The 25246-nt window shown below is 51.9% G+C and overlaps 9 protein-coding genes across 9 annotated transcripts; 4 read left to right on the forward strand and 5 right to left on the reverse strand.

The window, feature by feature from the left end:
* The first annotated feature begins 163 nt into the window (after positions 1-163).
* M438DRAFT_22874 (uncharacterized protein) lies at positions 164-1378 on the forward strand. Its single transcript, XM_029899458.1, has 2 exons — positions 164-441; positions 499-1378. Exons 1-2 carry the CDS (start codon positions 353-355, stop codon positions 1106-1108), a joined length of 699 nt encoding a protein of 232 aa, XP_029759996.1. The 5' UTR covers positions 164-352; the 3' UTR covers positions 1109-1378.
* A 1259-nt stretch (positions 1379-2637) lies between these two features.
* Positions 2638-3244, reverse strand: M438DRAFT_355666 (uncharacterized protein; the record flags this gene model as incomplete). The annotated part of the gene is made up of 2 exons (XM_029907048.1): positions 2638-3054; positions 3113-3244. The coding sequence occupies 2 exons, from the start codon at positions 3242-3244 to the stop codon at positions 2638-2640; spliced, it is 549 nt and encodes a 182-aa protein (XP_029759997.1).
* A 1823-nt stretch (positions 3245-5067) lies between these two features.
* Positions 5068-6049, forward strand: M438DRAFT_355667 (uncharacterized protein; the record flags this gene model as incomplete). The annotated part of the gene is made up of 2 exons (XM_029907049.1): positions 5068-5488; positions 5547-6049. 2 exons carry the CDS (start codon positions 5068-5070, stop codon positions 6047-6049), a joined length of 924 nt encoding a protein of 307 aa, XP_029759998.1.
* Positions 6050-8623: 2574 nt separating this feature from the next.
* Positions 8624-10675, reverse strand: M438DRAFT_345907 (pyruvate kinase). Its single transcript, XM_029905551.1, has 5 exons — positions 10467-10675; positions 10365-10409; positions 10181-10308; positions 10006-10127; positions 8624-9952 (listed from the first exon to the last, which is right to left on the reverse strand). Exons 1-5 carry the CDS (start codon positions 10585-10587, stop codon positions 8782-8784), a joined length of 1587 nt encoding a protein of 528 aa, XP_029759999.1. The 5' UTR covers positions 10588-10675; the 3' UTR covers positions 8624-8781.
* A 1207-nt stretch (positions 10676-11882) lies between these two features.
* On the forward strand, positions 11883-12274 carry M438DRAFT_335552 (DUF1748-domain-containing protein; the record flags this gene model as incomplete). The annotated part of the gene is made up of 3 exons (XM_029903815.1): positions 11883-11888; positions 11942-12024; positions 12133-12274. The coding sequence occupies 3 exons, from the start codon at positions 11883-11885 to the stop codon at positions 12272-12274; spliced, it is 231 nt and encodes a 76-aa protein (XP_029760000.1).
* A 440-nt stretch (positions 12275-12714) lies between these two features.
* On the reverse strand, positions 12715-13151 carry M438DRAFT_22927 (uncharacterized protein). Its single transcript, XM_029899460.1, has one exon. It carries the CDS (start codon positions 13059-13061, stop codon positions 12807-12809), a length of 255 nt encoding a protein of 84 aa, XP_029760001.1. The 5' UTR covers positions 13062-13151; the 3' UTR covers positions 12715-12806.
* On the reverse strand, positions 12898-14092 carry M438DRAFT_319556 (UbiA prenyltransferase; the record flags this gene model as incomplete). The annotated part of the gene is made up of 2 exons (XM_029902839.1): positions 12898-13731; positions 13804-14092. The coding sequence occupies 2 exons, from the start codon at positions 14090-14092 to the stop codon at positions 13241-13243; spliced, it is 780 nt and encodes a 259-aa protein (XP_029760002.1). The 3' UTR covers positions 12898-13240.
* A 1152-nt stretch (positions 14093-15244) lies between these two features.
* On the reverse strand, positions 15245-16162 carry M438DRAFT_274581 (mRNA triphosphatase CET1; the record flags this gene model as incomplete). The annotated part of the gene is made up of 1 exon (XM_029900726.1): positions 15245-16162. The coding sequence occupies one exon, from the start codon at positions 16160-16162 to the stop codon at positions 15245-15247; it is 918 nt and encodes a 305-aa protein (XP_029760003.1).
* Positions 16163-19973: 3811 nt separating this feature from the next.
* On the forward strand, positions 19974-25227 carry M438DRAFT_365658 (uncharacterized protein). The gene is made up of 2 exons (XM_029907811.1): positions 19974-20313; positions 20367-25227. Exons 1-2 carry the CDS (start codon positions 20020-20022, stop codon positions 25095-25097), a joined length of 5025 nt encoding a protein of 1674 aa, XP_029760396.1. The 5' UTR covers positions 19974-20019; the 3' UTR covers positions 25098-25227.
* The last annotated feature ends 19 nt before the right edge of the window (positions 25228-25246 follow it).

Consider the following 25246-nt stretch of genomic DNA (forward strand, 5'->3'; position numbering starts at 1 on the left):
TTGTTCGTATGGCATCTTGACACCCTTCACCTGGGAGGCAATCACTGACCTATACGTTCACAAAACACACAAACATCCTCGATACTTCTTAATCTTGCTGATAGCCTATGTCTCTCATCGGGCTATGAGTAAAGTCTTCATCCGGCAGTCGCAACTCAGTCCATCGATTACTCTCTCGTTTGCTTTTACTTCCACTTTGACCCATCACTCATCTCTTCCAAGTCTCACTTTCACAGGCCTTCTTTTCCGGCCCTTCTCCTCTCGCTGAATTGCATTGAACCTTTCTCTTCGTTTTCATCGTCATCAACAATTCTCAGCTCGCCTTTCTTTCTAGGCAGATACGATCGTCAACATGTCACTTCTAGCATCTGACACATCTACTCCAACCCTCCCGCGTATACCCTCCAAAGCAGTCTCCGTTCTGTCCAAGAAGCCGTCCAAGTAAGAGACAGCATACCATCAATCGTGGGGCGAACTCTACTGACTGTCTTTGTGCAGTGCGTGTTTCGGTGGTGTTGTGACCATCGAAGTCGGCGCTGAAAAGAAAGCTTTCGTCATTCACAAGGATTTACTCAGTTACTATTCCGACTACTTCCGTGCCGTGTTCAATGGATCGTTCAAAGAGTCAGTCGTGAGAAAGCTGTGTCTCGTTCACGAGGATGTGGATGTTTTCGATATCTTTAACGCCTTCGTCTACACCAATCAACTCCGCGACAAGAATGGCGTGATCGGCAAGGACCTCTCGACTTTCATGTTGGTTCGTCTCTGGTTATTTGGCGAGCAGCACCTTGTGCCCGCTCTCCAGAATGCGGCTGCCGATGCTTTGATGGAAAGAATGGCAGAGTACGACAAGTCGCCTTTCAGCATCATGACTCACATCTACGCTCTGACGATTGATGGTAGCCCGCTCCGAAGACTTGTGATTGATTCGCAGGTCCACAGAGCAGCCTGCAACAAGGATCATCTTGCGAAGTGGCCGCAGGAGGCATTGGTCGATCTCGCTATGGCATTCTCGGATAGAACCCCTACGTCACGTAAGGGCTCTAAAATCCCTGTCAGTCATGACAAATGCTGCTATCATGTTCATTCTGAGGGAGAGCATTGCTAGATGAGGAAGTGTCGTACAGGAAGACGTGCACTGGGGGAAAGTCTCAGGAATTCGACCACAATTTGTGGTTTCACCCACGCCCCACCGCCTGACGGACAAGTTGCACTCAAGCAACCAACTAGTTTACATAGTTGCTATCATTCCTGATCTGCCAACTAAATCCATCATTATCGACAAATCTGCCAAATCCATTAAATCATCGAACCATTGGGCTCTTGAGGCAAAGAGTCCAGGGAATGCCCTCATCACGCCCACCCGTCTTAGGAACAAATGTAAGCCTTGTGAACTTGGGACTGAATCGTGTGAGGAGTTTTCCGAGCCGCCTCTCTAGTAGCAGCCGTACAGTACTCGGAGCAATATTGGATATTGCCAAACTATTCCGGAATCTGGTCAGTCCTATCAACCATGATCGTGAGGACTGCGAAATACTTACCTAACATCCTGTACATGATCATCAGTGTAAGGGACTTTGGTCGAAATCGATCTCTGCAATTTTTCATGGGGAATGTCGACCCACGCCATCGATGCTGATGATATGACATGGCAATCCCGCTCTCTGATGCTCTGATGCTCTGGCTGGGCGTTATACCACCATTAACTGTTGTCATGGCTAGTATTATCGTTCATCGTATGACAATAATCGCTTCTGACTTCACGACTCTCGTCAAACCACCAGTGCAAGAGGGTGATTGTAGTGCGTGGACCGTCTCGCACCACTTTGGCTGCCCGTCACTTATAAAACACCTGTGAGGATGGGAGAATTATTTTTTCGAAATTGGTTGGTCATGATTTGTTTTGTATGTCGTGTATTGATGGAGCTATTTGCTTATGTGTAGCATGTTCGGCGACTATGGTACCTTGACTCCCCCCTTGTTCGTCATGCAATGTGTGCTTTGTTCGGCACCTTGCTATTTGAGCTTGATAGAGAGATCGTGGATCGTTTCAAAGCTTGTATGGCTTGTTTTTGGACAGCGGCGGATTGAATGGGGTCCAGTAGCACGATGAAACCACACAGGACTGCTCGCTGAGATACTTTTGGTCACGGGGATTTGTGCTGGAGTTTGAACCTCCTGATCTCGTGGTTTGGGGGCCGGAAATCCTGTGTGATGACCTGACAACCTCCATCTGCTGGAAGTCGGTCTGAACTGATCACTAACTGCTCTTTCTTGAGGAAAATCGTGTGGTCGGATTTTCCTGGTGTGTTGAGGCGGAAGACGACATCTGAGATAGCTGGACGTCCGGTTGGTAGCCAAGCTACTTGATCCAAGGGAAAATCGCAGGATCGAAATACCCGAGAAACCAATGTGAGAGGGCTCCACTGATGATTAAAGCTCAGACCAGAATCCAGTGTGAGATGTTGAGTGATTGTACTTCATCATTACTCGTATGCCATGTGCTCTCTCAAGACAATATGGGCTTCAGAACTGTCGTCCGGTCTGGTCTTGCTCTGTGGTGGATTCAAATCACTAGCCACTAAGGCATGACATCAAGGTGTGCACGTGTTGAGGAAACACAGTGGGTGTACGACCTCACACGATGGATGAGAATATACGTCTCGCGAGCCATAGCATGACGACTAGACCCAGCAAGGCTGCCGTGACAAGCATGATGGCCATTCCTTCCCTCATGTCGATTGCGTCGGAGAGGGTGAGTCGAGCCATCTTCCTGTGCTTTTTACGAGTGTGCCAATGGTCGGTATTCACCGCCGAAGCGGGAACGGTCCCATCTGCGCCGTCCAAGGTGGTGGTAGCGGGTACAACATGTTGCCATGTAGAATCTTGGGGAGATTGATAGGGTTCTGCGTTCCACCACGTCCAGGGCGATAGCTTCTTCCACCATGGCCCGCTGTCGTGCTGGTGCTGCGAAACGCGCCACGCACGTTGTTGACGGTCCACGACCAAAAGAGAAAAGAGGAACGAGATCATTGTTAGAGGACCTAGGACGATCTAGATAGCGATGTAAGTCGCGTGCTGATGAGATGTGCGACGCGCCAAGTCAGCATACCTGTGAAAGTAGACTGTCAGAGCCCTTGGTAGATGGTTGCTCGAGGTCGAACTGGACGGCATGGTCGGGCACTTCTGCGAGCAGATCTGAATCTCTCTTCCTGTGCCTGCTCGACCTCTGCGGCGTCTCCATGGTTGTGCGGAGGGTGGTGCCCTTGTGCGTGAGGCTGACGAGGTTCCGGGGAGAGCGTGGGCAGATTTGTGTGGCGCTGCTAATGCATGGTCGTTTTGTCCGAGTGTGCTGTGTTCTTTCAATAGTCTCTGTCAGATGGAGGGAACAGAAGCTGCAGCTTGTTCTTTTCTGACAACCGTTTCTCGTATGTATTTGGACCTGTGACGTAGGCCCCACGACCATCCGCCCGGTATGCTTGCAGTTCCCAAGCACCACGGGATCTCCTGTAACCCGCCCGCTCGGGTTCGGCTTCTTCAGCGCCCTTGACCGTCTCGGATTACTCACCACCTCTTCGCTGTACAGTCCGTCTTGCCTACCCTGTCACCAGGAACGTCAACCCAGAAACAAAGTCTCGGTGAACCTTGATCTCAGTTCGGGTCTGTCGTGGTCCGACCCCCGGTTTACGGAGTATGCGTGCGGCTGAGAGAGCTGATTCCAAACGCAGGGGCTTTTTTATACAGCAGCACAGTACGCCCTCTCGACATATGGCTGCTTGATCAAGAACACGTGAACAAATGCCAAACCCTTGAGGACCTACCTGTAGATGCCTCGTCATGGCTAACTCTTATCCCATCGATAAGCTATATTCCAACATTGGCTGCAACGTAGACACAGACAGAGATTGACCAAGTGCTTGGGTTGCGTCGGATGAAAAGTCCCATGTGCTCGCTATGACTTTCCTGTGCCATGTGCATGCAGCATCTTGGTGCATGGCGTGTCCGACTTTTCCAACGCCTTTATCTCTAGCAAGAGCTGCATGCCATTCATTGCTTTCTTCGGCACATGTCGAAGACAATTTAAAATACCAAGATGCCAGTGGCCGCTCGCTCCTTTCTGATGCACTGCTCCCACATGGTCCCGCGTTGATCGATACGGCTTCATGCAGCTGCCCTTCTGGACCGAGACCGTGTCTCGCCGTCGAGCAAGAATAGATGGCCACCGGGTGTGGCTTTCTCCAGTGAGATCTGTCAAACACAACCTACCCAGGTACCGGTAACCCATCAAAGCTTCCACCTATCTCTGTCGGTCTCTGGGCCAGAACCGTGTGGACTTGACAACTACATCCTGCATGGAACCTGTTCGCGAAAGTGGCGGACATCCAAAACAGCATGGTATGGACCGAGTGGCCTGTGCGAATCTGGTTCTATCTGCCCAATGCGGTCTTGGATGGCGCCATCATGAGTACGCCCCATGCGGGTTCAAAGACAGGCGTTCAGCTAGGTGGTTGATCATGACAGACAAGGCGGCTGCTTGATCTTGTCCCCGCTCCATCTGGATGTAATACCTACTTCGACTCTCGGCTTTGCATGCAACAACGTACGTGCATCCGAAAGCATGGAATTCCGTATTGGTTTTCTGGTCTTTGCCAATGGTCTTAGCCACTGCTCAAATGTCTTCGAGACCTTGTGAGCGCAACCTCTACGCTGCTTCCACTGCGACGGGCACATAATTACCCCTTTTAGAGTCACGCCCAGACGTTCTGCCAACGAACACCTGCAGCCAAATCTGCATTGCTGCAGTGCCATGAATAGCCGTCGGGATGACGGTGGCCATTGCTTGTGACTATGCACCTTGGATCCAGTAACCCAACATCTATATATCCTGGTGGCCAATCCGAGTAATCTGCCGTACCTAATCTTGCAGACTGCACCAGCATCTAATCTACCAGCTATTCGGTATATACATCTCGGCCGGCCTCACTCGTTTAGCCTGTCGTTCTAGTTCCGCCCGCCTCTTACAATCTTTCCATTCTGCTTAATATCTCGACTCAAGTCTACGACAGAATGCCGGGAACATCGTCGCCTGTTTCGCCAGGATCTTCCGAGCCAGCAATGTCTTTTCAGTTTGTCAACCTCACGGATCCCAGCGATACCAAGGACCAGAAAGTGCGAAGAGCCATTCGAAGTCATGTTACAAAGCAACAGCACCAAAAGGCGGAGCAGCTCGCAGCGGCCCGAAGATCGAACAGTGACCCGCAACTCTTGGGCACTTCATCGACACAGATTCAACAAGGTCGTGCGCATGCCGCGTCGTTTCCGCTATCAAGACCTGCTACATCCGATCAACAGAACTCTGTGTCGCCGGCTAGCAGTTCTGATGTTGGAATCTCCGCGTCCTCATCAACGGCCCAACATCCGATGATCGACGTGTCTCAGATCTATCCGGCCCATTGGCTCCCGTATCTCAACCAGATACTAGAGAACTGTTAGTCCTCAATCTTTCTCTTTCTTGTTCATTATATACTGACATGCTCGCAATACAGACCTAGTGTTCACTGCCAAAGAAGTACTGCAATCAGACGATGCATCCACGATGACCCTCTTGAGATCTGTGTGGATGCCCTTTGTCATGACCGATCTAGCATTGCTTCATGCTGTTCTGCTCTTCGCTGCGTCGCTCTTTCGATCCTCTATGGCTGCACACGCGCAGGTTGTTGATCTTTTCCAGCTGAAGGACATGGCTATTCAGGCTATGAACGAATGCCTTTCGACCAAGGATTCCATGATAGCAACCATGGCTACCATGGCACAATACGAGGCCTTTTGGAGAGATGCTGATGCATTCACGACACACATGAGTGGCTTACGGCAGTTTGTTGAGATGCGTGGCGGACTTTCGGCATTGGGATTGAACGGTCTACTTGAGAGAATGTTGCTCGCCATTGACTTCAACTTGGCTCAAACGACTGGACAAGAGCGATCATTCAAACCAACAGGGCTTGTTTCCAGCCGGCAATCTCCTCTTCGACAGGGATCGCACGGGTGATGCTTGCAATGGCCCTGCATGAAACCAACACTCTCGCTCTTTCGATTCATCCATATACATATTCTGAGGAATGTCTATTCTCATAGACAAGATAATCTAATATCTGGTGGTATCAATCTGATTTATCCGCCAATTGTTTTCTCACTTCAACTTCTGTTCCACTGGGACGATGGGTAGTGAATTTTGTGGGAATCCATGGTTAGGTGTAATATAATGTCAAACATCCGGGTCCGATTGCCGAGTGACGAGTTGGATCGATCTCAAGGATAAATTGCTTTTGAAATGGAGTCATGTGGGGACAAATCCACTTCGCACTTTCCGGTTGAACAACTTCAGTTCTTCACCTCTCGCTCCACACCTGCAGCAACATCAACACCATCGACAAGTTTCAATGAACCACGCTAAAGCTATCAACTCTCTGAAAGTAAATGACAGTACGGGGTCGAGGTTGCACCCAAAATTACTACTACGCGGCGCACTGCAGAGAACCGCTGCAGCGTTTGATTTCCATCCAGTCTGTTGGTACCCTAGCAACACGAAAATCGGGCTCGAGCAGTCATTTATGTGCAGAATCATGCACATCGGTCTGCTGGGCCAGGATAAGTTAATGCACGTTCGTCATCAGTCTCATTGACTGTAAGAAAATAGGCGAGTAGTGGTTCATCACTTTCCCGGAGAAATTGTACAGTTCACTCGGCGAAGGACACTTGGAATCATCCGACAAGGAGAAGGATCCATAAGCTCTTCCTCGCTAACCAATTGCCTGGACCAGCTTCGCAAAACATGATCTTCAAAGAGCAGAGCGCCGTGTCCTCGTCATCGACCTGCCACGCGACTCGGGTAGACAGACAAACCTCATGCCTTTTCCAACATTATGTTCGACGAAGAGCCTTGTTTGGATTCTTCCAGGTTTGCTCGGGCCAGCTCTTATAGTCTGCTAGCAGATCATCGCGTAGCCAGACAAAACCCCAACCATGCATTGGACAGCACAACTCGATTGGAAACATCTCGCTTATGGTAAGGCCGTATCCCACACGGTTCACGACTAGTATTGCACCACGCGTTCACTTGGCTTTCGACATGTTGACTCATGGTCAGTCAGCTGATCCAAGACTTTGCAGAGCACATTGAGCGCATGCCATCTGCAGATGGTCTAGACCACGACAATACAAGTCCTGGGACACTATAAGTCTACACATGGGCCTTCAAAAGCCTCCGAGCCTGGCCATTAGCCATCAAATGCAGCCCTCGTCGTCAACTTATTGCTCCCATAGCTGTTCGAGGCCAAGCCGTCGGAATCAAAGCAAAGCATCGGAAAAATCGAAGGATCACAACAACGCACGGAGTATGCAACTGCAACCTTCCGACTTCGGGCCAACTACGCCGTCGTGGACTGTTTGCCCAACAAAAGCAATCTGGAAGTATCTCCCGTATGCATGCGAATCATTTAACCCGAGCACCATTTGCTGGTTATGCGATCGAGTTCCACATGATCCTAGCAACCGCTGGTCCTCGACAATCTATTGGATACCTGTATGGCGCTTCGGGTGGCCGGCTTGAGGTGAAAGGGGGGCTAGATGCTAAAGTGATCGGTCCTCACGTTCCGCCGCTGTTGCATACTACCTGTGCCTCTGATCTGCTAGCTTTTGAATCCTTAGGCTTCGGATATTTCGAGCGCATCTTGCGATGAGACCTCGAGGAAACGCCTGCAACCACGATCTTGCTCTTCTATGCCAAACTTCGGTCAACTTGGATGCAGAGTCCCTCTTTTCATTTGAGCCCTGGATTGGAAAATTGAAAGATATGTTCAGCAGACAGCCCGAAACTTAGCTCGCCTCTGGAAACAACACTTCTTCCTACAGCCTCCGATACGGCATCGCTGGGATGAGGGAGTTTATGCGGCGAAGAGAACGACATTATGCTACCCTCATATCTTGACCAACCACGATAGACGGCTGCCCTTGGGATATGCAGGAGCTATCTATCAGCGACAACTTCCTCACCCGCCCGTGAGATCTCTTTCGTAAACGAGATTGTGCCTCTTCGTGGCTTTGTCTTGCAGCGATCACTGGTGTAATTACAGAACAGCTTTACCATAACAGACACTGATGGTTGACCGACAAAGGTGCACGATCACGTTTTTACATTGATCAGAATCATCTCTTTGGAATATATAACCATAATCACACTTTACAAAGACGCGATACTGTTTTCCAACCCGCAGGTCGCATCTATACAGCTACGTCGAACAACAACAATCTGCTCATATATCTTAGCACATCGTACCCTCCCTAACATAAAATAAAACGACCATACAATTGCAATGAGAGAGCCATAGTCCTTTTTTCAGATTAAGACCTTCTCATATACTCCAACAATCAAACTCTTGTCCTTCCACAACCATCGAACCACGAAGCTGCCTGCTTTCTCAAGTTTTGACACTGACACACTGCACACTGCAGAATACAGAGACACCTTCGATTGACGACTGCAAAATACAGACACATCGATTGACAACTACGGAACACCGCCAAAGATCAATTGACAGTCAAAATGGACATGCGAAGAGAATGATTTTTGAAGTTTGGATGAGAAGTTTATTCCCTCTGGATATCTAGTTTTCGTCCACTACACAACCTCCACCATTTGACAATCGTAAAAAGAAAACCCGAACCAAAAAAAAAAAAAGTCGAACAAGGTAAAAGAAATCAACAACACTGACCGTTAGCGCTCTAAGCCTCGGGGTCAAGGCCAAGGTCTTCGGGCTCGGCGGGGACAATGCGGAGGGTGTTGGTGTGACCCATGCCGCCTCTCCAGCCTTGGACAGTGACGACGGGGTCACCCTTGGTGAGGATACCAAGCTCGATGGCGTGCTTGATACCCCACTTCAGGCGCTTGTCAACATCCTCTTGCCATGAGACCTCCTTGAAGTCGGGCTTCTCCTCGGGGTAGTGGAAGGGCCAGACACCACGGTAGAGGTGAGAGTAGCGGGTGGCACGCGAGTTACGCGAGACCATGATGATGGGGCAGACGGGTCTGTACTTGGAGATGAGACGGGCGGTGTTACCGCTGGTGGAGAGGACAAGGATGGCACCGGCGTTCTGCTCGAGCGAGGTAGAGACGGCGGCCATGGCGCAGGACTCGGTGGTGGGGACGGGGATGGGAGCGAGTCTGCGGAGCTCGTCGAAGGCGTTGACGTAGGGGATGGCGACCTCGGCGAGGAGGCAGGTCTCGTGCATGATAGTGACGGCCTCCTTGGGGTAGTTACCCTTGGCGGTCTCGCCTGAAAGCATGACACAGTCGGCACCGTCAAGGATGGCGTTACCGACGTCGGAAACCTCAGCACGGGTGGGGCGAGGGTTGTAAGTCATGGACTCGAGCATCTGGGTGGCGCAAATGACGGGCTTGCCGGCAATGTTGCACTTGGTGATCATCATCTTCTGGGCGATGAAGACCTGGGCAGGGGGGATCTCGATACCCAAGTCACCACGGGCGACCATGACACCGTCGGTCTCTCTGAGAATGTCGTCGAAGTTGTTGACACCCTGCTGGTTCTCGACCTTGGAGATGATCTGGATGTCCTTGCCGTCCTCGCCGAGGACCTCACGGATGGCTTTGACGTCGTCACCGGAGCGGATGAAGGAAGCAAAGACCATGTCGACCTTGTTCTTGACACCGAAACGGAGATCGGCCTTGTCCTTCTCGGAAAGAGCAGGAAGGTCGACGTCGGTCTTGGGGAGGTTGACACCCTTCTTGGAAGAGATCTTGCCGTTGTTGACAGCTCTGGCGCGGATGTTCTTCTCGTCAACAACCTCGAGAACCTCGAAAGCGAGGACACCGTCGTCGACGTAGATGATACGGCCCTTCTCGATCACCTTGGTGATGTTCTTGTAGTCGAGGTACCTTCAGAAGGATTAGTTGGGTGGTTTGGAGTGGGTTCCAGGCTGGAGTCTTACATGTTCTTCTCGTCGCAGGCGGTGGCATACTTCTCGTCGGTGGTGATGTTGATCTCGGCACCGGCGCTGATGGGGAAGTCCTGGTCGTTGACGGTGTTACCGGTTCTGATCTCAGGACCTTTCTGCGCTGTTGTTAGCATTTGGTGTCTTGAGCTGCTTGTCTGGTGAAGCCTACGGTGTCAAGAGCAATGGCAACGGGACGGCCAGCCTGGGTCTTCTCGGCCTCACGGGCGTTGTCAATGACAGACTGGTGGTACTCGTATGAACCGTGGGAGAAGTTCATGCGGACAACGTTCAGACCGGCTTTGTTGCTGTTAACTTGTTTTGCATTACGTCAAGAGGGAAAGACTTGAGCTCACCAGTTCTGAGCATGTTGATGGCCTGGGGGGAGTTGGTCTTGGGACCTGCATCTTGTCAGCGCGTGCTCCTTTCACAGTCCGAGGTCGTCCAGCTCGACTGACCAATGGTGCAGATGATGGAACTGCGGCGGAACTGGCGCTTGGGAGCATACTCAGTGTTGAGCTGCGAGAGCCACTCAATTCTGGTGCGGCCAGCCTGGAGGTGTGCGATTGCGTCGGCCATCTTGTATGTCTAGTAGAGAGATGTGAGGTGGTGGGAGAGAGAAGGAGAGAAAGGCAAGGGAGTCCACAATCTGAGAAGACGCGGCGCTTGTTGAGAGAAGCTGTGAATATTTTAGCTAGCGCGGGGTAATCCTGGCCCGCGAGCACAAACCACCGTGTATCAGCTTTCTTTTGTTTTTTGTTCTTGCGACAAGACCATCATGCGATTGCTGAACGTGATGGTTTGATTGGAAGACATGACAAGAGCTGAATCTTCTCTCCTGCTGCTACTCTAACACGTATATAAACCAGTCTGGTCAGCATCCAGAGACCGGCCATGGACATGCAAAACAGCTGTCCAGTAAACCACCGGCCCCTCACTCAACCATTCGGTCCGTGAATTCCGTGATAAGCATCCATCACCAATTACTAAAATTGTGCCATCTCCGTCTGATATCCAGCCTCGCCTTGCAAAATCAGACCATTGCCATCCTCACCAGATGGGAAGTCGGACCTACATAATCTCTCGTGTCCTCTCGCCTTCTCTCTTACTTGCTCCAATCGTGAGAAGAGGCAGAAGCTGAAACTCACGACCGTAATGGCCGGTTTATCTCACCGGTTCCGTCTTCTCATCCAAATGACCATCCTCAACCACCGCTCGGCTAGCTTGCATCGTATTTCTCGGCGTCTGAGAACAGCCATAAATACCACACCTGGACCCTTGGGGTAGACGTTGGAGGCTTGGAGTGGGATGCTTCTCGATGACTTCTGCGAACAATGGTTCTCATCGTACCACTCAGAGACGGTCAGCGGTCAAGTATTGGGCAAACGTGTGAGGACGCCAGAGTAGATGTGTTTCGCCCAGACATTCTCCTTGGGCGAGACCGGCGCTGGAGGAGAACCCCCTCTTTGCACTGTCTTCTTGCAAAGTGCCTCGTTAAACAGCTGTCTTCATGCTCATGAAGAAGACGGAATGATAGCCGTGTCGGAGCGCGCCGAGTCAGGTAATTGCGATGCCGAAGAGCGACAGACCGGGCCGAAGATGATGCTCAGATGCCCGGGCCAATCACACGGCTTTCCGGTCAGAAGACCCAGAAGACCCTGGCGACCGAGACTGGTTCGCCGCTGTCCGAGCTCCTGCGTAGTAGACAGAGCAGACACCAAGGCAACCACCAGACAGTCAACATAGCAATAACCACAACTTACGAATATCCCGAGCTTCACCTAAGAGCCGTCTCACTCGCCCCTACGATAGCAATAATAGCATCTTGCAACTGAAAGCCATACACTCTCCCCTCCTCGCACGCGACTTTCATCATGGTTGTACGTGAACGAATATCCACCATGTCAAGGACACAAGCTCATACCCATCCCAGCTCGGTCGTCTCACCCACTACGCCTTTGACGCCGTCCTCCTCTCCGCCTTCCTCGCTGGTGTAAAGCGATCAACAGGCCTTACGTGAGCTCTTGCCTCTTCCTTTTACCTTCCGGAACACCCCCACCACCATCACTATCCACCCCAGACATCCAAGCAAGAAAGAGAATCTTGAAACTGATCACAACCCAGCCCCAGTGTCCGCGAAGACAAAATCACCGACAACGAGACGGCAAAATCGTGGATTGTGCGTTACCTGGCCATTGGAGAAATCGTCATGGATCAAAGTGTCGCCGTCATGAGCTCGAGCGGTTGGTTCGAGCGTAAGCGATAGACGACCATCAACCCGATCATGCGACACAACCCGAGTATACCGAGGGCAACGGAAAGAACTGAGGATAGGTCTAGGAGCACATGGGGACGGCGAAAGAGATGGTCAGATGCGATATCATGTTACACCGATCTGAGGATATCCATCCTCGACATGCGTCGAAACAATACCGCCGAGAAAACATGTCATGAGCGGGAGATATCACGGAAGCACGAGTTAAGTCGTGTGACATTTGGAGTTTGGAGGACACTTTTCAAGCGCTGGCGCAAATGGAAATACAATTCACAATCAGATCGCTCCGAGATTGAACCTCCTCGTGTAGGCTGTGAGATGTCAACACCTGATAGGTGACCTGATGCGTATCTGATGACATCTTGATATAAACCGGTTCAAAGACAGGGTCGTACCCCATACAAGCACTGTCAACACAAATCATAATATATCTTCTGCACATACTAATCTATTATTATGATCATCATCTCCGTCCGACGTACGAGTTTTGTTCCGCCGGTAAACCAAGTCTTGGAATTTTCTATCAAGGTTGGCGGCAGATGTCGCAATATCTAGATTTCCCATGTCTTGACATTGAGAAAATGACCATGACTCCGGGCGGATCAATCATACTCGTGCTATCAGACAAGAACGCCAATGTCGATTTTTCAAGAGTTATCATTAAGCGTGTTTGAAGAAGCTGGTACAAAATGACAGCAATAACCAAGGTTTCATGAAGTGCTGTCAAATCAATGGGGTTGGAAAAAATAAATGTCTTCTCAAACACATGTACAGACATAAATCGTCCCTGCCAAGATAAGAATGCGAATCGGATTCACAAGCAGCCACCTAGGTCTGATGATGGTCAAGAGTTGCATGAGATGAGACGAGATATTCCTGCTAAAGTCTGAATGTTTCAGGAGCGCATAGAAATTCCGCTACGTAAAATACAGCATACAATACAAAGAGGCGATGCTTTCAATTCTCATCCTCATCAACCCACTCCCACTCATCTTCTTCATCATCGGGATAGCCCAACAAGCCTTTGACGCTCCTATAAACGCCATCCCAAAGACCCTTCTTGTGCGCCATGGCCAAGACAAGAACCAGCGGTAAATGCCACACCGAAGCCCAGAATAAACCTCGCGCGGTCAATACCGCAGTCTTTGTTTCTCCACCTCCACTGCGCCAGAAGCGGAAAGCTTCGTAGGCCATCCAGCCGTTGATCGCGGATGAAGTGACGACGAAATAGCGGTCGGTGACATTGACGTAGCTGAGGCCGATGCAGATGGGGAACATGAGGAGAGAGTAGCGGAGTGCGACACGTGTGTTCATGCGCGGGTTCAGAGAAACCAACATGCGGTAACCAGCGGCAAAGTACTCGTGGCGGATAGGGTGAGCGAGGGCGTTGAAATGGGGGAATTGCCAGGCGAAGAGCAGAGCGGCTAGTAGCCATCCTCCTGCTGATGCTGGACTGAATAAGAGGGCCGAGGCTTCGTCGGCCAGAGATTGTGGTGATGAAGAGGTTATGTAGTGGCCACCAGCTGCGCACCAACCCATTAATGGTGGGATGCCGCCGACTATGGCACCTATCCAGGTGTTTACGGGATGTATGCGCTTGAGTGGGGTGTATATGCAGGCGTACAGGACGGCATTGGCAGCGCCCAACATGGCCGTGGTCGGATTGACACCGTACCACAAGATGCCAGTACCTACAGCGCCGGCAGCCAGTGCAAACACTGCAGCAGCACGAGAGCTCACCAGTCCTCTGACCAGCGGTCTATTGCGTGTGCGCGTCATTTTTGCATCGTGATTGCTTTCGAACAGCATGTTCAACGTGTTGGCGCATGCGATTGTGCTGAAAGTTCCAGTCGTGAGGAACAACAGGGTCAAGCTGCTTAACGAGGGGGTATGTGTGGCTGCGGTGGAGAGCAGGGAAGGCACGGGGTAAAGCGAGTATGAGGCGGTGGTGGTGAGGACGACGAGGAAGGCCAATCGTGGCTTGGTAAGGGCGAGGTATGTGGCCATGCGACGGCGGAAAGACAAGGGTGCGGCCGAAGCAGCAATGCTCGACAAGGCACTTGATGCATCTTGCGGCAGCTCTGGGACGACGCCATCAGTGCCTGATTGTCGTCGCCGCCTGGGACGTGGTGACGGCGTGTCGAGAGTTTGATCTGTCGTCGTCGTCGTCGTCGTCTTGGTCTCTATTGAAACGCTCTCTGCCGGCGCTGCCGTCTTATCTGTCTGCACCTTCCTGGCCTCTGTCCAATTCGTGCGGATGCCAGCAATCCTCGATTCAAAGCCATTGGCCAGGAAGTATCGTCCGTCCAACTCTTGCGCCGTCTGCCTGACTGTCCGTGAGCCCGAAATGTGTCGTCTCGCCGTCGCCGATGTCGCCAATCGTTGTGTGAATGTCTGCTTCTCTCCCAGCTTCCTGACGCAGCGTGTGCATATCGATGACTGCTCGCTCAGTCCTGGTGTGAGCAGCGGCCACCCGAGTAACCGTAGCCGTGTCATAGTAGCCCGGTAGCTAAGGTAGTTCTGTGCTGCCGCGATCAATAATCAAGCTAGCCGTCCTTGAGATTGTCGAGCCTTCTTTCAGTCCATTTAGTACCAATCCAGATTTCAATGCGCCCGCTATTGCTATATTCGGTCCAGGGTCGTAGCAAAGTGATGGATAAGATAATAATTTGTCTGTCTCTCCCGTCATCGGAACTTCTACCATCCGCCCTCCGCCAAGACGCCCATCCCGCCATCAACCACATCATCATATATAATCATACATTGGTAGTTGCATATCAGGCGCTCTGCATAGTCCAGTGCTGTTGAAGGAAGAATTAAAACGTTGGTGGCATTACGCTAAAGAAGCAAGAAATATAGATGGTTTCTCTCTTTCACCTTCCAAGTCAGAGTCCAAATCCTCATCGCTTCATCTCGTCTTTCGACCCTCTCGACCTTGCTGTGATCGGTCTCGCGCATTCTCTAGTTCTTCGGCAACACCTTCATGATCGTAAAGACATTGTTGATCAACCCCTGAACCATATCGCTGAATCCGTTGGGCTGACCCGTAGACTGCCTTTCGGCCTGTTCACGCAGCTTGACGGCATCGACCTCAATCTCAAGCTCGTGTCTCTTTTTCCCGTCCGCATCCTTGACCTGAGTCAAGTCGACACTGTACGCCAAGTGCTTGTAGCTGAGTCTATCTTTCTTGCGCTCGCCGCCGTCCACATCTCCGCCCTGCATGACCCAGCTTGCATCAAAGTCAGGTCTGTTGAGCATGTCCACTTCGATGTTAATGCTGATACGGCAGTCGAATGGTGAAGCAGGGACGTAGATGTCGAGATCGGCGAGTCGAATCTTGACTATGCGCGCAATGACGGGATTCGTGCCAGCCGGCGCCCGTTCATCAATGGTCGTGCGGAGCCGCGTGTTACGCTGTCGTGTGTGATCAATATAATTCGCGGCCGCTGGGGGCAGGGCATTGAATCCGCTTGCACTGAGTTGTGCAAACGAATCCACCTCGTATCGGTGCTTGTAATCGAGCCTTTGCCGCCCGGCTGTCGATGCGGACTCCTGAACTGCTTGGTTCAAATACTCGTTCAAGCGCTTGTGCTGGAACTCGGTCATCATACTCTCGAATCGTAGTCTAGTGGACATATTACGATCGAGTACTACCGGAGTGAGGACAGGTAGTTGGACACGTTGTTCGGTATTTCTGTCGATAAGAGTGCCCAGCTTTGCTTCAATCTCCAATGCGCCGCTAGTGGCATCTCCTACGCCAACATCAGGCCTAATGAGCATTTCGTCGAAGAGATATTTCTCGATCTGTGTCAAGAATGCATCAGGTTGGTGTATATTGCCTCTGATACAAGATTCCCACGGCCCTAGATAAGGATGCATGGCCGCAGTGGCTGGGCCGTGACCGTTCACTGTGGGTGGTGGTCCATGACCGTTTGGCTGGGCCAGGGCAGGAGGCTGTTGTTGTGGCTGAGGAGTGAATTGCGAGTTTTGCTGTGGTGTGACTACCTGTAACGCCGGACGAGGAGATGGGCGCCTTGCTTGAGTGGGATCTGGCGGTGGGCCAAGTGCTCTTTCGACTTCTGCGTTGTAGCGGGGATTGGAAGGCGCATAACGGGCCCAGACCGGAGGCTCTGCATATCGCTTCTTTGTCTTTTTGATAGGGAGAGGTGCATCGGGCTCAGACTCTGCAGGGCGTTTGAGGGTAGACTGTGAGACACTCTGAGACTGTGAAGATATAGTCGGGGATTGCGACATGGCCTGAGTCGGGGCGATGGGCTGTTGCAGTAGCGACTCGGAAGTGAGAGTGGCAGACGGCTCTTGCTTGGCGGCAGGTCGTGGCTCAAAGGTCTGGACGGGACTACCGTTAGACAAGGACGAATGCGAGTGGTGCAAGTGAGGCTGCTGAGCGAATTGTGGGGGGATGGATTGACCTCTTGCAGCAGCAGGTGAAGAGACCAGCAAGGGTGACTGGTGAGTGAGATCGTCGTTCAGGATATTGCGCAAGCCCCCGGGAGTCTGACTACCAATGCGCGGCTGGGAAGGACTAATCTTGGCTGACTGCTTGGTGGTGGTCATGGGAGAGATGGCCTGGTCGATTGAGCTACGATGGACGGGGCGAGGTTCGTGTGAAGGATATCTCTCTCTGGCGGTCCACGACGAATCTGTGCTATTCTGGCGCGTCGGAAGCACGACTCTTGTTTTTGGGCTGACACTAAGGCTCCGGTCGCGTTCCGAAAGGTTGGTAGGATAATCGATCGACGGCCTCTTCGCATAAGTTTGCGGCGACTCGGAGGGATATGCAGATTGCGGGTGCACAGATGCGGCAGGAGATTGTGAAGGCAGGTTGACCTGGTGTTGTAGAGCATAAGATGCGCCGGAGGTGGTGCGATGATGCTGGACTTGGACGAGCGAGGGCTGTCGCGTGTATGGCTGCATAGGTGGACCGAGGGGAGTGCTAGGCTGCGAGTGCTGAGTTGGATAGGGATGAGAGCTGCGCTGATGGCTCGGAGGCGTGGGTGACATGGAATGGTGGTATTGTGGATGGCTCTGCTGGCTCTGCTGGCGGGGGGTGAGGTGCGGATAGGGCTGCGATGGGCTGTGTTGCTGCTGCTGTTGCTGTTGTTGATGAGCCTGCGGAGGAAAAGGGTACTGGCTGGCGGGATATTGCTGTTGCGGAGTTTGTAGAGCCATAGGAGTCGACGGCAGCGAGGGATTCGAAGGGCGGGCTTCGTGCTGGTATGGCGGCTGTGGTCGTTGTTGGTGGTAGTATGCTTGCGGCGGAGGAGGTTGTTGTGGATGCTGCTGGCCCTGCTGCTGTTGATGGTGCTGCTGTATATACTGCTGCTGCTGCTGTCCCTGATGTTGGTGCGAGATGGAACCGTACGTGCCTGACGAGGATCTCTGCTGTTGTAGTGCTGGGGGAGGGAAGCTGCCTCGCTGGCTGCCCTCTTGCTGACTCGACGAGCGCTTCGGGCCGGCATCATCGTTCATCAGTGCTTGAAGATCCATGATGGCGCTTGTCTAGGATGCGATGCGATGCTTTGCGATGCTTTGCGATGGCTGCTAGAATTGGTCGACGGTCGTGTCGTGTGGGCCCCTGCCTTGGCTTGGTATAGCGGCCTCTATACCAACGTCGCTACTACTCATACACGATTAAGCCTCTAATCACACATGAAGAGTCAGGATGGCCAGATGCGCAAGCGATGGAGGATTATTTGAGCATTTGTTGATGAATATGATGCAAGCGGATGGCAGAAAGCTGTCCAAATCTGAAGCTTCTCCCGGCTGGGATTTCTGGAGACTGGAGACTGGAGCCATCTTGGACTTGACTCATTGAGCACAGCCCGCGGTTGTCATTTGCATCTTGCCTCGACTTTCTGCTTCAGCCAAAGACACTGCATGCACTTGTGAACAGACCTTGCAATCCACCAAACACCTTTTCGGTCTGAATCGCTCTTGCACTCTCACATGCTCAACACTTCTGTCGTCAACATGTGCAACAACGACTTCTGTCCAGTCGTCTGACCAACTAGGACGCTTCCGGCAACAGAACCCATCGAGTACTGACATTTCCAACTCTTGGCCGTTCACTTGCGGGCGGCTCTTCGAAGTCCAAAGTCTTTCTTCAAAGTACTCCGTACTCGAGTACCATCGAGCAAAGAGACTTCAGAGCCATCGACCATCCATCTAAACTCATGTGTTACTTTGAAAATTGCCGACTCTGCTTTTCTCGACAATCTGATCAAACTCATCCATGACCACCACACCCCAGAGCTCAATCGTAGCTTGTACTCACATCGTGTGGAGACAGCTTCCCTTCCCTTCCTTGCTTCGATTTTGTCTCACGTGTCCACTCTAGTTGCAAGCATCTTGATCTATATTTTGCTTTATATCCTTATATTCATATAACATGTTTCTCAATCAATATATCGATTAGGTGCTTGCAGGAGTACGTCATGCTCTGGTGCCCAATCACCACCCCCTGAGCTCTGCGTGGATAGCGTGTACGCCTTCCACTCAACATCATAACTTAAGTAAAAGCTTCCGAACCAGCTTCTGGTATGGATACTGCCCTCAACGAAGAAGACTCTTAGCGCCGGAAGATCGACGTAATGCCGGCTTCGATCAGAGTCAAAGGCGTAAAAGGTAAGAGCGGAAAACAAGGTCGACGCTTAATTCCCTTCAGCTGCCTTGCTCGAATTCGTGGCCTTCAGCTGCTGTTCGAGATTACTTTCAGCGCTGTGCCTGAGTGATCTTCCTTATCCAGACCCAGCCAATCTCGTTAGGATACGAGCATCTCCTCATCGTGCCACATGAAAGGCTTGATAGCAGCCTGATGGTCAGAGGCGCACCCGACACGAGCCACATGGTCGGGGGCCCCGTCGTTCTGCCTTCAAGCCTTCACGTCTTGTCTCTGCCACAGTCGCTTACAATTTGCGTAGTCCCCGGCGGTCCACCGGTGTCCCCGTCTCTAGCGCAACAGTAATGGAGCGCATCTCTACTCCGATGCCATGCTTACAAAAGGTACATGTTGGTTTTCAAGCAAGACATTCGTATCGTTTTCTCGAAGGCTCTCCATGTCTTCGATCGCTTCGCCAGGTTTCACTGTCGCGCGCTCAACGTTTTCCGCTTGACCGTTTCCGGCAAACGTCACACGTTATGTTCAGTGCCGGCAACTCTCAACGGCATGAATCACCAAGACGGCGCAGGTGTGCCCAGATGTCCATGAACATCTGTCATCGGACAACCGGCAGGTGAGCGTCTGAACGGAGATTTCTTCCATGCAGGAACAAAAGGTAAGAATGCTTCGACGCTCACATGCGACTGCCCGGGGCGTTCGAGGCGTTGACTAATGCAGGTGTCCGCATATCACTAGCTCGTCTAAGGTGCATATGGCTAGCTGAGCTGCATGCCGAGCTCGCGTGCACGGCCACGAATTCCTCTTTAGGTCGCTTTACACTTTTGGTCCTATCCCAAGCGCTCGAATTTAGCACGCTTAAACACGCTTTTTGGCTTCTCCATCGCGACGGCCCCTAATGTTCAGCCGCTTGTGGTTTGTTTGGGAACCGAATTCTCCAAGGCGACCCCCGCTTGGATCCTGTTAATATGCAAAAGCTGAAGGAGTAGAATATATAAGATATGCCATCTTCCTGCCGTTACCGTTGCTATCAAATTAGTCACTCGTTTTTCTCACCCTCTTGTTCACCAGGGTTTCGTACCCGCTTCCCTCGTTAATAATGTTGGCCTCCTTCTGGAAGACCATCGCCCTCCTGGCAGCACTCCTTCTCCAGGACGCCTCAGCCCAGCAGTACCTCGGAGATGTTATCACTAATGTCACATACCCCGGTGTGCCTGGCTCAGAACTCGTCTACTTCAGAGTCAAAGACCCTGCTGGAAAGAACAACAACCTCACTCTCGTTAATTACCAGTCTCTTGGATCGAACGGCAAGCGTATTGTGCCTTCAAAGATCAAGCGTGCTGTTATCATCGTGCATGGTCTCAATCGTGACGCTGCAACTTATATGAGTAATGTGAGTCGACATCATATTGTTCATGAGAGAGCAATGACTGATCCACAATCCAGATGCTCAGTGCACTCTCACAGGTCACGAGCGATAGCAACATCAACCAAGACTCCGTTGTCATCAATGCACCCAGTTTCCCCAACGGCGACGACAAGAATGCTTCATACCCATACTGGGATTATCCTCCTGGTGCTAAGAAGAAGGCTAGCGGTGGCGCGCAATCTTGGTCCAACGCTCTGGTCTGGAAGGGTTCGCAGTGGGCTGGCGGTGGTACTAACCAATACCCTGTCAAGAACACCAATGTCTCTTCTTACGACGTCCTTGATCAGCTGATTCAGTACTATTCCGACAAGTCGATCTTTCCCAACGTCAACCAAGTTGTCATTGCTGGTCACTCTCTTGGTGCTCAGACAGTCCAGCGCTATGCTACTGTTGGCAAGCCTCTCAGTTCTATGGGGGTCTCTGTTCCTGTCACATACTGGATTGCTAACCCCAACAGTCTTGTCTGGTTGAACTCATCTCGTCCTCTTTCCAGTGCTAGCTGTGCAGGCTACGATGACTGGCGTGATGGTCTCAATGCTTATGCCGATTACCCCAGCATCTACAATACCGGCCTAGTCGCCTCTGGCACCTCGGCCGTGCTTGCCAACTACCAGTCCAAGAACAAGGCTTATGCTCGTGGCACACTCGACATGGGCGACGACTCATCTGGCTGCGCTCCTTTTACCACTGGCGGCAACCGTCATGAGCGCTTCTACTACTTCATCAACTGGTGGACTCCTACTTGTGAGGCCCCAACATCAGCTTCGGGTCATTGTGACACCATTGATTTGGTTGTTATGGGCCACGATGGTGGTGGTATGATGGCTTCCGCTGCTGGCCAGGCTCGTCTCTTTACCGATAACTTCTATGGCGACGGTGCAAGATCTTACGATTTTGGTTACCCTCGCATTCAAGCCAATGTTGACGATCCGTTCCCTAACCCGGCCTACAACGAAACTACAAACTCTCAGACCTCCGTCTACACCGGTAACATGACCTTTGCAGGCTGCTACACCGATTCTGGTACTCGTACGCTGAACACCATGATCTACGAGTCATCCTCGAACACGATCGACATGTGCACTGCTGCTTGTGTCAATGCTGGGTACTCTGTTGCAGGCATGGAATATGGCACCCAGTGCTGGTGTGACAATCAGATCGGTCCTGATGCCCAGAAAGTCCTGGATCTTGGTTGTAGCCAGGCTTGCGCTGGCAATTCCAGCCAGACTTGTGGTCAGTCCAACCGACTGTCACTCTACTCCAACGGCGCTCCCAGCCAGCGTCAGGCTCCTTCCAACCCTGAAGTCGTGGGCAACTACTACTTCTCTGGTTGCCACAGCGAAGCCTCTTCAGGCCGTGCTCTCTCTGGTCCTTCATACTCTGATGGCAAGAACATGACCCTAGAGAGCTGTGCAGCATTCTGCAATGGATACAAGTACTTTGGTATCGAGTATGCCGGAGAATGTTACTGTGGTTCGTACTTCGGTGCGGGCAGTGCGATCGTTGCTGATAGCACTTGCTCTATGCTGTGCACGGGCAACTCGCTCGAGCTTTGTGGTGGATCCGGCGCTCTTTCTGTTTACCAGCTCAACTCTGATGCTCCTGTTTCCACCATTGTTCAAGGCTCGACTACTGCTGCCCCTGTTGCATCAAACACTGGCGTCTCGGCATCTGGTCTTCCCTCTGCCAGTCTTTGCCCTGCCACTAATGGACAGACCGTTGCTGACTCGAACAACGCTACCTACTTGGTCGGATGCTCGTCGGACACATCGATCGGCTCATATGCTAGCTCCCAGGCAGTCAACTCTTACTTTGACTGCATGGTTGCTTGTGATAATGCTGCTTCAACCAACTGCGTTGCATTCACATATGTCGGAGGAACCAACGGTCAGGGATCGGGAACTTGTTACCTCAAGAACAGCCAGGGCTCATTCAGCGCTGGAGCATCGAACCTTGTTTCGGGCTTCAAGAGCTCGTCTGGTTCTGTGAACACTATTACATCGACAACATCGTCAGCCGCTCCTGCTGCGACCACCTACGCAAACGGTTCGACTCCTTCGGTGGGTGGTGTTACCTACGGTATTGAGGTCGACGTCACCTACCAAGGCACACTTGTATCTTCATCGTTGCCGCAGAAGCGAGCCGCTGTTGTTGTTGGTGACTGCCTGAACGCCTGCGCTCAAAACAGCGCTTGTGTCGGAACTGCATTCGATGGCTCTGCTTGTACACTCTACGGTTCGATTGACACCAGCACAAAGTCATCTGCTCCTGGAACGACATTTGCCACTGTCAAGTCCCGATCGACTGCCACTTCAACTTCATCGAGCAGCACAGGAATCCCTTCCGCCAGTCTCTGCCCCAGCACCAATGGTCAAACTGTCAAGGGCTACGTTGTCAGCTGCTCTTCGGATACCAACATCGGATCTTATGCAAACGCTCAGGCCGCCAACTCCTATCTCGAGTGCATGTCTGCTTGTGACGCCGCAGCTTCTACTGGATGTCAAGCATGGACATATGTTGGAGGTACAAATGGTCTTGGTAGCGGTGCCTGTTATTTGAAGAACAGCAAGGGAAGCTTCACCCCTACTGGCTCTAATTACGTGGCTGGAATGGCTGCATCTCAGCCTTCTTCCTCATCATCGTCTTCGCTCAGCTCGACTCAGAGTGGATCGGCTTCTTCTTCGGTGGCTGTATCTTCAAGCTCGGTATCTTCGACGACCTCGTCAGCAGCAACCGCTTCAGCATCCAGCAACCTTTGCCCAACTGTAGACTCGCAGGATGTTACCGATTCGAACGGAAAAATCTACACGATCAAGTGCAGCTCAGACACCACCATCGGATCCTTTGCAAATGCCCAGGCTGTAAACACATACGCTGACTGCATGACCGCTTGCGACTCTACCACAGGATGCGTGGCCTTCACATACGTTGGAGGTGCCAACGGCCAGGGCAGTGGAGCCTGTTATCTCAAGAATGCCCTAGGTAGCGCCAGCCCTGCAGGTGGTAACAACTACATTTCTGGATTCTTGAAGCAGACTGTTACAAGCTCGTCAAGTACCGTCACTTCTGCTCTTTCGAGCTCGGCATCGTCGAACTCAGCATCTTCAAGCTCGGTCTCATCGAGCTCAGTTTCATCAAGCACGGTCTCCTCCTCTACCGGAGTTCCTTCCGCTAGCCTTTGCCCCCAAGCAAATGGCCAGACCATTACTGATTCGAACGGCAATCTTTACAATGTCACCTGCTCTGCTGATAACTCAGTGGGCTCGTACACCAACGCTCAGGCATCTACTTCATACCTTGACTGTATGGCAGCCTGTGACGCAGCTGCCTCCTCCGGCTGTCAAGGATTCACCTATGTTGGTGGTGCCAACGGCCTCAACTCAGGCACATGTTGGCTCAAACAGAGCATGGCTGACTACCCCGCCTCGAGCAACAATGTCATTTCTGCTGTCAAGGTTGCCAAGTCAAACGTCTTGTCTTCAGTCCCAAGCAGTTCAGCTTCAAGCAGCTCAGCTTCAAGCAGCTCGGTTTCAAGCAGCTCGGTCTCGTCGTCAAGCAGCTCAGCAAGCCAGTCAAGTAGCTCGGCTAGCCAGTCCAGCAGTTCGAGCACTGATCTCTCAAGCTCCGCTAGTCAGTCTAGCAGTTCAAGCACCATTGCTTCAAGCTCAGCAAGCCAAACCAGCAGCTCAAGCACTGCTCCTTCCAGCTCTTCCAGCCAGTCGAGCACTTCGGCAAGCCAGACAACCAGCTCAAGCATCGCTTCCTCAAGCTCAGCAAGCCAGTCGAGCAGCTCCAGCAGCGATTCTTCCAGCTCAGCTAGCCAATCAAGCAGTTCAGCAAGTCAGACGAGCAGCTCGAGCGTTATCTCCTCCAGCTCGGCAAGCCAGACAAGCAGTTCGAGCGTGGCCTCCTCCACCTCGATTTTGGCTACCCAGTCGAGCAGCTCAAGCATAGTCTCGTCGACCTCTTCGAGCCAAACAATCAGCTCAAGCAGTTCGATCGTTTCTTCAACTTCAGCAAGCCAGACAAGCAGCTCCTCGGCCACAACTCTCTCTACGCTCACATCGTCTTCGACCTCGTCCACTTCATCTGCTCTGTCGCTTCCTACCGGCTTCTCCTCGTACGGATGCTTCATTGATGGCAATCCTCGCGCCCTGGCCTACTCTGCTGGCTCCAAGAGCGACAACACTCCCTACAAGTGTGCCTCTACCTGCCAAAGCTTAGGCTACAAGTACGCAGGAACCGAATACGGCAGCGAGTGTTGGTGTGCCAACGCTGCCCCCACTTCGAGCACAAAGGCCACTGACTGCAACATGGCCTGCAGCGGTGACAAGACCCAGACCTGCGGCGCCGGAAACCGTCTCTCCGTCTACGTTGACAACACCTGGACCCAGAAGTTCAGCGCTCGTCCTAGCTATGGTTCTTGGAACCTGATGGCTTGTTACACCGATGGCAGCAACGGTCGTATTCTGCCTCAGACCATGAGCATGACTGGCGGCTCCAACAACGCCACCATTGCCAACTGCCTTGACGCCTGTGCCAAGAGCGGCCTTCGCGTCTGTGGTGCCGAGTACTACCAAGAGTGTTACGGTGGCTCAGTTGCTCCTAGCGCCAGCCTGATCGCCGGTTCTGACCCCCTGACCTCCGGCTGCAACTACCCTTGCACTGGCAACAAGACCGAGGCCTGTGGTGGATCCAACAAGATCCTGGTTTACATCAACAACGGCACCATGCCCAGCCGTCGTTAAGCTGATGCTCCATTTTTATTTTTCATGATCTCTAATTCATATCCCTAATGTGTACGGGACCTTAATTTACATACGCCTATGCTCTGTACATAGCTTTTCTTTTATTTACGACCTATAGATCTCTATACAGAAAGTCATTCACTTCCTTT

Source organism: Aureobasidium pullulans (assembly GCF_000721785.1).
Source record: "Aureobasidium pullulans EXF-150 unplaced genomic scaffold scaffold_10, whole genome shotgun sequence".
Taxonomy (NCBI): domain Eukaryota; kingdom Fungi; phylum Ascomycota; class Dothideomycetes; order Dothideales; family Saccotheciaceae; genus Aureobasidium; species Aureobasidium pullulans.

Coding starts and splice junctions, on each gene's coding strand:
- M438DRAFT_345907 (XM_029905551.1), bottom strand. CDS start 10,587: ATGGCCGACGCAATCGCACACCTCCAGGCTGGCCGCACCAGAATTGAG. Junction 10,410..10,466: donor TTCCATCATCTGCACCATTG/GTCAGTCGAGCT, acceptor GACAAGATGCAG/GTCCCAAGACCAACTCCCCC. Junction 9,953..10,005: donor GCCTGCGACGAGAAGAACAT/GTAAGACTCCAG, acceptor ATCCTTCTGAAG/GTACCTCGACTACAAGAACA.
- M438DRAFT_22927 (XM_029899460.1), bottom strand. CDS start 13,061: ATGTCTGTACATGTGTTTGAGAAGACATTTATTTTTTCCAACCCCATT.
- M438DRAFT_22874 (XM_029899458.1), top strand. CDS start 353: ATGTCACTTCTAGCATCTGACACATCTACTCCAACCCTCCCGCGTATA. Junction 442..498: donor CTGTCCAAGAAGCCGTCCAA/GTAAGAGACAGC, acceptor GTCTTTGTGCAG/TGCGTGTTTCGGTGGTGTTG.
- M438DRAFT_365658 (XM_029907811.1), top strand. CDS start 20,020: ATGTTGGCCTCCTTCTGGAAGACCATCGCCCTCCTGGCAGCACTCCTT. Junction 20,314..20,366: donor CTGCAACTTATATGAGTAAT/GTGAGTCGACAT, acceptor TCCACAATCCAG/ATGCTCAGTGCACTCTCACA.